Here is a 13,997-nt window from a genome sequence, read left to right as displayed (position 1 = left end):
TGCCAGACATTGTCATTGTGCCTGAAGTGCCAGACATTCTTGAATTTCCCATTGGGGATCAATAAAGTATCTATCTATCTAACTATCTAGACATTGTCATTGTGCCTAAAGTGCTCAAAATTGTCTGCCTATAAATATACTTCAATATCAATTCATGCCTATTAGTGTGTTTGAGTGTAGGCCTAGCCTGCTCTGCTAGTTCTTGTCTACACCCATTCAGAGAACAAAGTGCAGATATCTCTATCAAGAAATAAAATGCTACAAAAAATACCTCGTTTTCCAAATCAGTTTCAAAACTTCTGGTTCAATGCTGCTGTGCAGTCATTTCTAAATGTCAGCATTGTTCAAGCAACACAGAAGTATGTGAATCCACAAAGTGTAGTAAACTTTACTCCGATGGGTAATTTTCCCATTTAACAGACATAAATTCAGCGACACAGACTTTGCTGCAGCAACCGTCACAGATCGTCACAGAGCCTCCACCTCCACCTCGCCACTTACCTGTGTCTAGGCGCTGCATCCACGTCTGATCACCACCTACCAGGCCCAAGTGGTCTTTCTGCTGGCTTCAGTGTCAGCCCAGAAGATGTACAACCATTTCCGAAGGCTCCACCAAGAAAGGTCGGTGGTGCTGTCAGGAGGAGGAGAAAGACAGACAGACAGACACCCCTGAGAAAAAAAAGCCTGGAGGACCAAAAGGCAGCATCTCGAAAGCAGCTGATCAAGACAACAAAAAAAACACCAAAGAGAGCTGCTACGAAGAGATCCCCACCTGAATCCGATAGAGAAAACGAGGTGTTATGCTTGGTTTGTCTGGAATCATTCTCCAATAGTCGGCCAAGGGAGGTCTGGCTTCAATGAATATATTGCAAAATGTGGGCGCATGAGTTGTGCATGGTGTTTTGTTCAGTTAGCCTATTAGCCTGTTTGATGCTCATTGAGTTCAATGCAAATCAAACCAGCTAATAGGCTAACTGAACAAAACCGAACAAAACACCATGCCAATCTCTAGAGGGCATGTGATGATGTGGGGCTATTTTAGTTCCAAAGGTCACTTTATCAGGAACTTTATCAGGATGCATAGTATCCTGGATCCATGAAATAAGTGGCCTTTAAAAATAAAAACTGCCTGCCCCTATGTTAACCCTATGTGTTAAATTCCATAGGGTTACATAGGGGTGGCAATATTTTTGTCCCCAGTATTTTGGGAAGAATGTTTATTTGTTTATGATTGTTCATTCACAAAGAAAATTGGTGTCCTTAAAGGTTGGATTTTTCCTCATTTTATTACTTAAGCCATTAAAATCAATTTCCAAAAGATGATTTTATATTCCTCTTTTTAGTCAACTTTAGCATGGGTGCCAACAATTTCAACCATGACTGTACCATAGTTTCGGAGTTTTAAAGCAATGTATGACAGAGAAATATAACTAAGAGTAAAAAGTGTGCCAACCAGCCCCGGTCTCCCCTAGTTCAAACTACTTTTACAACAGTGGGTGCCTCTCATGTAAAGTTTATACGTCCTCGCTCCTCGGGCCTCGATCCTCACTGATCTACATAAAGAAAGATAGACGAAGGGATAGACTATCGTTGTTGCCGCCCCAATATCATTCTTTATGTAGATCAGTGAGGATCGAGGCCCGAGGAGCGAGGGAGGACGTATAAACTTTACATGAGAGGCACCTAATGTTTGCGAACGTTCATTGGAACTATGCTCATGGGAAACGTACCCTTGCATGCACGCTTATTGGTGGCAGAGATGGACTGATATGCTTTGGTTTTATCCTAGCATGTCAATACCTTGGAAGGGGTTTGGAGAGCAAGGCTGATTTGTGGACTGGGGCCTTGTGTCCATTAAGGCTCATCACCTAGTTGCTGAAGCAGTTACTTAATGGCACCCAATGCCTAGCGGTCTTTCAGCCCATCAATCTCCCGGCGGGCCCCTGGCAGAAGGCTCTGTGGTGGGACGGGTGCTGTGGTGCTGAGGTTCGACATTCCAGAGGCGCTGGCTCATGCTCAGGGTGGGCCGCCACTCTGGGTATAAGAAGGGCGCTGAGAGAGCCGAAGAGACAGCACTCAGCAGCCCAGCTCTCCTCAGCCAAAGCAGCCACCTCCAGGAGGAAGAGACACCGAGAGAGAGAGAAAGCTCCAGAGCTCCGGACACACAGCAGCCAAGATGAGTCACAGCCCAGAAAGGATCTCGTCATACCGCAGACATTTCGAGGAATGCACCACCTCCTCGTCCTCCACCGCGCTCCAGGTGAGGGTGTCCAGCGCCTCTCCTGCCCGCCAGCAGCGCTCCGCTAGCTACTCCCGCTCGGCCGCAGCCTCAGCTGCCAACGGCATGGCGATGGGACGCAGGGCTGTCTCCTCCTCCCGGAGGTCCCTGATGGCGAGGTGAGCTCCACCCCACCCCGGCCAGAGGGGGAGCACATGGTTCCTTAGGATGAGAGGGGTCATTTAGAGGTCGCAGATCCCACTGCATTCATTGTGCATATTATGCCCCATTGCCATGTTATTCTGTCATATGCTGTGTCAATAACGAATTCACGGTCATGCATGTGTTGAACTGTAGCGGCGCAAGCATGGGCTCCGTCTGTGTGGGCGCCAATGGAGAAGAGATAGATCTGGACGCAGCTGCCGCCGAGAATCAGGAATTCCTCAACACTCGCACCGGCGAGCGCAAGGAGATGGTCGTGCTGAACGACAGGCTGGCTGCATACATCGAGAAGGCAAGTGGATTCAACTTTGGCACTAATGTACACCTTATATCCAATTTGTTTTCTGAAAGTACCATTATAGAATAAGGGATAGGCCCTACTCTCTAAAGCACAGCATATAAAAGACCAGAAATGGTTAAATTCATTGACTAATTCATAGCCTATTTGATTGCATTGAGTCCCGTGTTTGACAGTATTTGTCTGATTTGTTCGTGCTTGAGTGCGCGGTACAGACTGGCTGCGTCTAAATGCGCCTTCAAAGACGGAGCAGCGCATAACTTGTTCTTCTTTGGCCATCGAGCATATTCGCTCGCACACAGGGGCCATCATTTATGTGTCCTCCTGTCTCCAAAGGTCCGGTCACTGGAGCAGCAGAATAAGCTGCTGGAGACAGAAATCGAGGCCCTCCAGAACCGGTTCCTGAAACCCACGGGCCTGCGCATGCTGTATGAAGAGCAGCTGAAAGAGCTGAGGAAACTTGCAGAACAAATGAGAAGGGAGCGGGTATGTCTGGTTCAGTTGCATAAATGGAATGTTTAAACCTAAGTCCACTCATACAAATATGCATCGGATCTTCACCCATGAATGACAGCCGCGTCAGCCGGTGTTTAATTAAAATCTCTCCACAAACACATACCTAATAGGTGACCACATCTATCTCTCCTTTGATACATGTAGCATGTTATCCAACTGCAGATGTTCTCATTGTTTTGTTTTCATTCTTAAGGACCTGGCTGTTGCTGCTAAAGATGCCATGGCTGGACATCTGGAGATGATGAAGGCCAAATATGAGGAGGCTGTGGAGCTGAGGAAGAAGGCCGAGATGGACCTGGAGAACTTCCGCCCTGTAAGCCAATCACCTTTAATTTGATTAATACTTTTAATTGATTTATATCTGGAGTGGCTTACTTTTAACCATATGCATACAGGATGTTGACGCAGCCACCTCCGCCCGCATTGCTTTGGAGAAACAACTTGAAAACCTGGAGGCCGAGATGGAGTTCCTGAAGAGAATTCAAAGACAGGTGCGTTAATTGATCCATTATCGAAATTATAGTCACCAACATGGACAACACCAACATAGCCATGATTTTGCGGTTTCTGTATTGTTATAAATTGCTTGACATGATGAAATTCAAACAGGAAATCGAGGACCTCATGAAACAGATCTATGCTGCCCATGCCTCCGCCCAAGGCGCCTTCGGCCTTCCTGATCTCTCGGATGCTCTGAAGCAGATTCAGAACGAGTACGACACCATCGCAGCAAATAATCTTCAGGTAGGCTTCAACATAAAAAAGTCCCATAAAAGAAGGGCATCAACCATTTACATAAAATAAACAAAATAATAAACATTCATATATTTGCATTTCAAGTGTATTTCTGTCCTTTTCAGAAAATGGACTCGTGGTACAATTCAAAATTCGACGATTTAAACAACAAATCCACCAAACATGTGGACAGGATTCGTGGTGCAAGAGGGGAGCTATCAACGGCCAAAAAAGATGTAGGCCTGTGTTGGCCTTTCAGCCAATCTCAACCTTGTTAAAACATATTAATTACAAGTAAAACAAACATATGATCATTTGAATGGGATAGCGTTGAATAGCCCTTCTGTATTTACAGATTCAAGACAGGGAGCGAGACCTGGATGGTCTGAAGGCTAAAAATGATGCTCTTGAAGCACAGATTCTTGAAGCTCAAGAGAGACACAAGAGAGAGCTGAAGGCTCTCCAGGTGAGCCCATATTCCAGTTTGAATAGCTCAGATGATTAAATGGGTGCAGTTTTATTTTTTGCCTATAGATATACTAGTCAGGGAAAATAATAACATTAATGATGATTCTAGGCCAGGATCGAGGCTCTTCAGTTGGAGCTGAAATCCACAAAGGGGAAAATCGCTCAGCTGCTGATGGAGTACCAGGACTTGCTCAATGTGAAGATGAGCCTGGAGATTGAGATCACAACATACAGGCACGTGATGTGCTGCAGTTGGTCTACACTAACACGCATCATATTTCACAACTTCCTAGATTAATATAGAGCCTAAGCAAATGTATGTTAACCACACCACAAGCTCCTGAGTTGGAGCATTATTTAGGCTAGATTTCACTATAATGAGTAATATCATAGCTCCTTGGTTTTTCTACTTTTAAAATCTTTTCCCCTCTGTCTTTTTCACATTTGATTAATCTGTAAACACTTTTGGATCCCTGTAACAATGACACTGTGTCTTCCTTGCATAGGAAACTTATTGAGGGTGAGGACGTGCGCATCACCAGCATAGTGCAGGGACTGATGAGCATGAAAGCCATTAGTGCTGGGTTGAGCGGAGCCGGAGCCATGGTGGCTGGAACTGGGGCCGGAATGGGGGCCGGAGCAGGTGCTGGAATGGGGGCTGGAGCAGGTGCTGGTGCTGGAATGGGAGTAGGAGCAGAGATGGATGCTGGAGCTGCGGTCGAAGTAGCAGCTGGAATGGCTGCCCACCTGGGAATGGCGTCCAGTGGTCTTGCTGTCGGAAGTGATGAAGCAGCCAATGGAAATGGAAGCCTTGGAGCGGCCCTGGGAAATGGCGTCCACGGCGAGACCATCGCCACCTACTCTGAGGAGCAGGCAGTGGAGGTGACCGAGAGGAAGACCGTCCTCATCAGGTAACCGTAACCAGAGAGACAGGAGCGCCACACCCCAATCACACACTCACTAGGGCCTCCTCTTACACACATGGGGCTGGGGTGCTGTGCAGGCATTGAACCTTCAATCAAATCATGGATTCAGTTTGTAAATGTGTATTTAAAAAAAAGAGAAGAAAATAACTTAATCTAGGACTAGGTGTGCCGACAACAATAATATATTTGTAATCGGTAGAATGATAGAAATGTTTCCATTTGTTTTCACATTTGTATTTCTATCTTCTCAGAACGGTTATAAACGATGACGACGACACAGTTGAGAGTGACACACAGGAGTGTAACTACATCATTGAAGGCGCCGCTGACGAAGAAGAGGAATAGAGGAGTGATTGACCTGCGGATCCTGTCCACTCACCCTTGACCTTACACTGGTGGCCCGGGCTCTAGTCTTTGACCTCTGACCCGGACAGAACACCATGAGGATGTCAACGTTTGCAAGATGCTTCTGCCTGCCTCTGTGTGTGTCCGTCTCAAGAGGTTTTGTGAAGACATTCTGTGCCTTACTACTGCTGCCTATTGCAAAGATTAAATAAACGCTCTCAGCATTCAGCTCTCTTGTCTTGTCATTCATTTCAGTGGCATGACTGAGTTCATCATGGGTTTAAAAAAAAAAAAATAAAAAAAAAAATAAGAATTATCTACCAGTAATTCCCCTTTGGAGTTACCTAATGCCAGGGAACCTGTCCAGATTTTCCACCACATATCAAAATAAAACACTGCACACAAATAAATCCACATCAATGTCTGAGGCCACATTTGCATGTCTAACCCATTTCAACCCATCGGTCACAATTGTGACCGAAGAAAAAAATCATGTTTTTAAGGCTCTAAAGCTGTTACTAAAAAAAATCCCAACACTCTTTTGGTAAATATTGAAATAATAGAGTCTTTCAATGAAATGTGTGGAGTGTCAAATGTTTTGAGTAAATTGTCACATGACCAGAGCTGTTTACTTCCTGGGTGCACCTTGAGAAGAGAATTACTCCCTCACAGCCCCGAAATAAAAGGTTATTAGAGTATGTTAAAATAAACATAGGAAAAATATGTTTTGTACACATGCTCTTTAAGGTGTCTAGTTATGATATATACATTTGCAGATATTCAAATGTCTTTGGTGTGTCTGCTAAATGAGTAAATATGTTAACGGTCACAATAGTGACCGGTGGGATAGAATGTTGTATCAAGAAGCCCACTTACTTCTATACAAACAATACAACAGTACTGTCACTATACAACAATTATTGTATCTTACCTACACACACACTCTCACACACACATGCACACATACACACAGATACACACACTCTCTCTAACACACACACACACACACACACACACACACAGTCAAAGGGGACTTCACATTGCACAAGGCATGCACTCTGCTCTCACACACATACACACACACACATACATATAAACTCACACACACAGACACGGACATGCATAGACACACACACATTCTCTCTCTCACACACACACACACACACACAGACACACATACATACACACACACACACACACACACACACACACACACTCATACCTACATACATACGAGCACACACCGACAGACATACACATACACACACACACACCAACAAACACAGACATACACACTCACACACATACAGTATACACACACACACACACACACACACCTACACACACATACTGTACAGTGCATACACACACATACATACACACGCAGACATACACACTCACACACATATACACACACACACATACAGTACATACAGTACACACACATACACATACACACACACACACACACACACACACACACACACATATACACACACATACATACAGTCAGAGGTGTGGACTCGAGTCATGTGACTTGGACTCGAGTCAGACTCGAGTCATGAATTTGATGACTTTAGACTCGACTTGACAAAATATAAAAAGACTTGCAACTCGACTTGGACTTGAACATCAATGACTCGGACTTTCACTTGGACTTGCGCCTATTGACTTGTAAAGACTTGCTACTTCCCATAAAAAAAAAACAAAGATAAAAAGACAAAAGTATGTGAACACGGACTGATCTATCTCTGTGTGTGCGCCTGTGCGTGTGTGGCAGAGACCCGTATTCGGCACAAGATCCAATCAAATCACTTAGATTGTTTTGATTCGACAGCGGCCAACCACGCGGAACGACCTATTAGTCCAGGGCCAGACAACGAACGTGAACGCGCTAGCAAAATGATACCGGCAGGGTTTCCCGCAGCGCTTTCCTGCTAAGGCGGCCGCCTTAACAACACAGGGCTGCCGCCTTAACTAGCGTCTTCAATTTAAATAAATATATTCGCCGTTTTACTGATATTTGTCATGTTTTCTCGTTCCAAACCGTGGCCGCTAGTCTCCCTTCTCTGTAGAACGCATTGGGGGAGAAAAAAACAACAACTTCGAGTGGGCCTATACGCACAGGCGACGCGCTCATTCAGCATGGGTTATGTGTGATAATCAGGTGCCACTGCTACGCATATCTCAGAATGACTGCGAACACAAATAAACCTAGCTAGATTTCACGACTCTCACAGGAATGGTTCTCCGTTGAATCTACCAAATGTATGGGATGAGCGGCATAACACTTTTGAGCGCTTTATCTTTTTTCATCACTCGTCTACTAATGCATACAGCCCACTGCATCTCGTAATTTGTTGTGACAAACACTTGTGCCGTCTAGCCAACAGCTAACGACAACTTGTGACGGCTATTCATTCACGTATTGTAAAATACTGAAATTGTCTGAAGTTTACACAGACTAATTGAAACTGTACCGTAGCCTCTTGTCAGTTTCCTTCATCCCGAACTCGGCGGGACGCACGTTTCGGTTTTGTTGAAATAATTCCTGAATGTTTTTGTTCAGAGTTGAACATGCAACTGTAGCCTATTTGACAGATGACAGATTTGGTTGCTAATGACACAATATTAGCGTTCAATGTGGTACGATCTTTGCTAATTACGTTTAATTAAAAAGCATTAAAAACGTCCCGGCTTTCCTTGGGCTATAATAAGCAACAAGCACGCACAATATAATATGGCTATGCAGCTCCAATCAAAGAATTGCAGTTTTAGTCTACTAAATCACAATTCATTAACTTTACCATACAGTCGCAATGTTACATTTTCACAGTTTCATCTTTGATATATGTCATGGTAAATTCTAAAATATCCACCATTAAAAATATTCTTTGTTTTAATAAATAATTATAATATTGACTGGCTTTAGAACATGTCCTATGGTGCTATGCTGAGCAGTGCAAAGGTTTTGACAGATACAATCTTGCAGAAGGCCCTGTATTGGAGTTGTAAACTTACACTTTTATTTGTCTTGTTGGATCAGTCAATAAGTTGTGTTAATGAAGTTTAATTGTTTTTTGATACAATTAAATCACACTTTGAATGTGAAATCCAATCGTTAATGAAATGCTGACATAGCCAGGTGACTTCAGGTGACCTTGTCTTAAAGTAAATCAGAAAATAAGTTATTTAGACAAGTGTTTGCTAGAATGCTCCTATAGCCAACAATCCCCACTTTACCCTTTGGGAATTGAACTGTTATATGATACTTGGGTGATGTAAATTATGAAAATCTCTTTCTTTGATTGGTCTTGATGCGGCCTTGACTCCTTAAAGACTCGGTCTCGACTCACACTTGCCTCCTAAAAGACTTGGTTGTTGTGACTCGGCTGCAGTTAAACCAATCAAGCAGTCAAGCAGTTAGGCTGCAGTCAAACCAACGCTACGGCGACGCCCCCTTCCCCTGGACAGATACCACCTTAACTAACACATTTTCTGGGGGAAACCCTGTACCGATTATTTCGTCTGCCTACAAAAATTACGTGGAGACCAACAAGAAACGAATCACAGTGTGTAGAACTTGTTAAATTCCTCCCAGCTTCATCCGAGCCTTCATCACATTAAATCCATTCCACTGGTTACCAGGAGGAGAATAGCCTAGCCTACCTTAACGTTTTGTTTTGAGCACTGGTTGTCACTCATTGGATACATATCAAACTCCATGTCATGTAATGGTAGAACGGGACAACACAATGCCATGCCACGGTAACCTACCTAAATCATAGAAGTTAACATTGCAAGATATTTTCTATGACACCAGAAATATTTCCTTTACCTTGTTAGTTTTTTTAACATTCATTTTATTTAATGAAAACTATATCCTTGAACTATGCGTGACTATTTTGCTAAAACCGAATGAAACCTACTTCTTAAAGTGACAGGCACTCAATTAGACCTACACACCACCCCTGCAATATCATTAAAGACAAGTGTAATCAATATGAAGTATTCAAATTACTGAATATTTTTAGTTATAAGTAATTATGCAGATCCTAAAATGCTATAAATTGTTAACAAAATATGTAACGGTTTTGCCTATATTTTTGTAATGTAATAAACGGTCACTACCTGTTTCACTCAATTTTAAAAAAGACTCGAAAGGACTCGAAATTCAAAACGTAGGACTTGGGACTTGACTTGAGACTTGTTGGCCTTTGACTTGGACTTGACTCGAGACTTGCCTGTCTTGACTCGGGACTTGACTCGGGACTTGAGGGCAATGAATTGAGACTGACTTGTGACTTGCCAAACAATGACTTTGTCCCACCTCTGCATACAGTACATACACACACATACATACACACACAGACATGCACACACAGTCATACACACTCACACACACCTACACACACATACAGTACATACACACACATACATACATACACACACACACACAGACATGCACACACAGATATACACACTCACACACACACACACACACACACACACACACACCTACACACACATACAGTACATACACACACATGCATACACACAGACATGCACACAAAGTCATTCACATACAGTATACACACACACATACAGTACATACACACACATACATACATACATACACACAGATATACACGCTCACATATACACACACACCTACAGTACACACACACAGACATGCACACAGTGTCATACACACTCACACACACCTAAACACACATACAGTACATACATACACATACATACATTCACACACATATACATACATACACATACAGATATACACACCCACACACATGCACACACTTATATACACACACACACACACACACACACACACACACACACCTACAGTACATACACACACACACACTTACATACACACAGACACATACACACATACACACAGACATACACACTCACACACACACCTAAACACACATACAGTACATACATACACATACATACATTCACCCACATACATACATACGTACATACATACATACACACACATACATACACGCAGACACATACATACACAAACATACACACGCACACACACACAAACATACACACTCACACACACACACATTCATACACACACACACACACACACACACACACATACACACACACACACACACATAAACGCACACAGACACGTAATTGCTGTCAGAATACCCTTATTTTGACAAAAAATCGAATTGATCAACCTATAATTGAGAATACACATATTATCCCACCGGTCACAATTGTGACCGGTAATAAAACAAGCTTTTTCATGTATTTCTCCACACTTTTTTCAAAAAATACTTATTGATTATTTCATAGGGTTGCTAATAGCACATGATTTGCATATTTATATGTCTGGGAAAAATTTGGGCTTAAATGGGTTATTAAGAACACAAAAACATTGTTTCTTCACAATGAGAAAAATAGAATTGGCAAATGTATTGAAGACCTTCATGTGCTATACAAAGCTAGGGAGAGAGAGTTTTGTGAGAAATCCAAAATACAAATACACATTCTCTTCGTGTGAATGCAGAAGTTGAGGAAACATGGCAAAAGAAAGAATCTGCACCTAAGCATTTAAGGAGATCCTTACAAAATGCTCCACGCACACACATTTTTATTTTTAGTTTAAATAAAAAATAATAGCAAGGAACTGGCAACATGTAGCAATGGACTAGCAGGAAATTAGATATTACAAAAAATATGTACATGTAGTTTTCCAAATCAGTTTCAAGACTGCTGGTTCAATGGTGCTGTGCAGTCATTTCTAAATGTCAGCTTTGTTCAAGCAACACTGAAGTGTGTGGACCACAAAGTGTAGTCAACCTTACTCCAATGGGTAGAAATATGTCAGAACTATTCCATTTAAATACTAAAATAATAATACATTTAATTTGGGGCGCCTTTCATGGCATTCAAGGACACCTTGCAACAACAGTCAATATAAAAACAACAAATAACAATAACAATAATAGAAAAAAAAATACTAGATGGTAATAGGCTGACTGAGTGATGTTATTGATGTGGCTTAGGAATGATAAAGTACCATCAAGGACGACACCCAGACTCTTAACCTGTGGGGAGGGGCTAACAGAGGAGTTATCAATGGGGATGGTGAAAATTGGAGTGTTAGTGAGAGTGGATTTAGAACCAATGAGGAAAACCTCTGTTTTATCACTGTTGAGTTTCAGGAAATTGGAAGAGAACCAGGTTTTGATTTCTTGTAAATAGTCACAGAGGGAGGAGGGCGGGAATGTGGAGGTGGGTTTGGAAGAAAGGTAGAGCTGGGTGTAATCCGCATAACAGTGGAACTGGATGTTAAATTTGCGGAGGGTCTGACCAAGGGGGAGGAGATATAGATGATGAATAGAATAGGGCCAAGTACAGAGCCTTGGGGAACACCAGAGGAGAGGGGAGATGGTTAGGATGTGAGGGTTTTCAACTGGATGAACCGAGTGCGGCCAGAGGGATAACAAAGGACAAATCAGCACTGTGACCTTGATGGAAGCATTACATGAAATTCAGTGTATAATTCCATCACTTAATTTTGCTAAACAAAATGACCCTGCAGATTTCTTTTTACCTTTTATTAAAACCTTGGTTGGATTTACTAGGTGTTAAAACAAATGTACATGCAATGCACAAGCACTGCTGTACTGAATGTGGCGAAACACACAGAATTGGATGAAGTTCAAAGCAACTCTGTTATTATGGTCCAAAGAAAAAGCAACGATTGTCTTGATAATATTTTCCAAAACCAAGTTTGCCAGGTAGTTGATGAGCATGTATAAACTGTGCCTCACAATTAAGTAAAAACACTGAATGGGTAACATTCATATTCTAATATTCTAGTTCTTCACATCCCTAGGACATTGGCCTATAGAGGTGTTTCAAGAGCCCCTATTACCTCCTCATCAACTGCTAATATCCCTGTTCATGGCGACAAAGATAAGTGTTGTCATTTTGGGAGTAAGTTTACGTTTATTATTTGGGAGTAAGTTTATTAAGTACGTCAGGTCATTATTGGACTGTGCTTATATGTGATGACTGCAAAATTTCTGCCAATGAAATGGGGGGGGGGATGAGAAGGATTTTGCTCTGAGAACAACAGATGTTCATACCTACCATGTTGAAAGTGTCACTGGTGGCAAAGTGAAGGTGTCTTATGGCATGATAGCTAACTGTTTGTTTAATGTTTTGAACTATTTTGATGTCACCACGATTTGTTGTCGGATGGATGTCATCACAATTTGTTGTAGAGGTGTTACCTCTAGTCATGTAATTGGTCATTTCTGAAGCTCATAAACAGAAGCACACAAGCATTCATGAGATAAACGATGACGACTTAAACAATTGGGGCAATTGCTCTGCTGCTAGTTTGGAGTTTAACACGGTTTTAAACTGGAGCTTGAGTTTGGATTGGTCTCCTCGGGTCATCCTGGACGTTCATGCTAATGTCACAAATGCTAGCACACTCAGCAGCGGTGGAGGGTTGACCACCTCCTTGTCGACCACGTCTATGATTCACATCAGACACCCCTGGCATTTCGTCTACTTCTCTGTCATTGTCACTCTCATCATTGTTTAATGGTTCATCCAAACGTGGACATTTAGGAATCAAAAACCGATGCATTGTTAATCACTCTTCTATTGTCTCTACATAGCACCACATCACACTCACTAAACATTCCCGCTGCCTGCAACTTGAAAATAAATTTGGTCAAAGGTTATGACAGAATCGTCATTGTTCTGTGTCTAAATAATCTGTTTGTTGATAACTTTTTTATGTTCTGGCTGAAATGTTACCACACAATAAATCATAGAGAATATAATTTAAAGGAATAGTTCGGAATTTTGGACATAGGACCTCATTTCCAACTTTGCAGGAGTGATATACTGTAGGTCGGTGGAGAACGTGTTTAACCCCTTCCTTAAATTGCAGCGTTCCCCTTTGCTAAACTGGTTCTGAGCTAACGCATTTCAACGGTAACATACAAAACAGTCTTACTCACTCCACAGCACACCCGAAACAAGTTAATTAAAATGTCAGACTATCGATGTACATGTCCGTGTTGATAGAATAATTTTAGAAATAAAACTGACCTTACAACGATTTATTACATTTTGAGGGACTAGTTTCTCAATATCAATCCGCTACTGCCATACAGGGAACAAGTATAGGCTATTGCAATGCGATGCAAGGTTAGTTTTATTTCCGACTTTGTTCTATCAACACAGATAT

At 42.2% G+C, this 13,997-nt stretch overlaps 1 protein-coding gene across 1 annotated transcript; it reads left to right on the top strand.

The window, feature by feature from the left end:
• Positions 1-2,176: 2,176 nt before the first annotated feature.
• On the top strand, positions 2,177-5,728 carry LOC134082280 (glial fibrillary acidic protein-like). The gene is made up of 12 exons (XM_062537929.1): positions 2,177-2,397; positions 2,576-2,732; positions 3,075-3,224; positions 3,448-3,567; positions 3,650-3,745; positions 3,864-3,998; positions 4,115-4,225; positions 4,345-4,455; positions 4,567-4,691; positions 4,964-5,046; positions 5,185-5,368; positions 5,635-5,728. The coding sequence occupies exons 1-12, from the start codon at positions 2,177-2,179 to the stop codon at positions 5,726-5,728; spliced, it is 1,587 nt and encodes a 528-aa protein (XP_062393913.1).
• The last annotated feature ends 8,269 nt before the right edge of the window (positions 5,729-13,997 follow it).

Source organism: Sardina pilchardus, chromosome 6 (genome assembly GCF_963854185.1).
Source record: "Sardina pilchardus chromosome 6, fSarPil1.1, whole genome shotgun sequence".
Taxonomy (NCBI): domain Eukaryota; kingdom Metazoa; phylum Chordata; class Actinopteri; order Clupeiformes; family Clupeidae; genus Sardina; species Sardina pilchardus.
Note: the sequence above shows the minus strand (reverse complement) of the source record. Positions and strands in the feature narration are given on the sequence as shown.

Coding starts and splice junctions, on each gene's coding strand:
- LOC134082280 (XM_062537929.1), top strand. CDS start 2,177: ATGAGTCACAGCCCAGAAAGGATCTCGTCATACCGCAGACATTTCGAG. Junction 2,733..3,074: donor TGGCTGCATACATCGAGAAG/GCAAGTGGATTC, acceptor CTGTCTCCAAAG/GTCCGGTCACTGGAGCAGCA. Junction 5,047..5,184: donor AGCCATTAGTGCTGGGTTGA/GCGGAGCCGGAG, acceptor CGGTCGAAGTAG/CAGCTGGAATGGCTGCCCAC.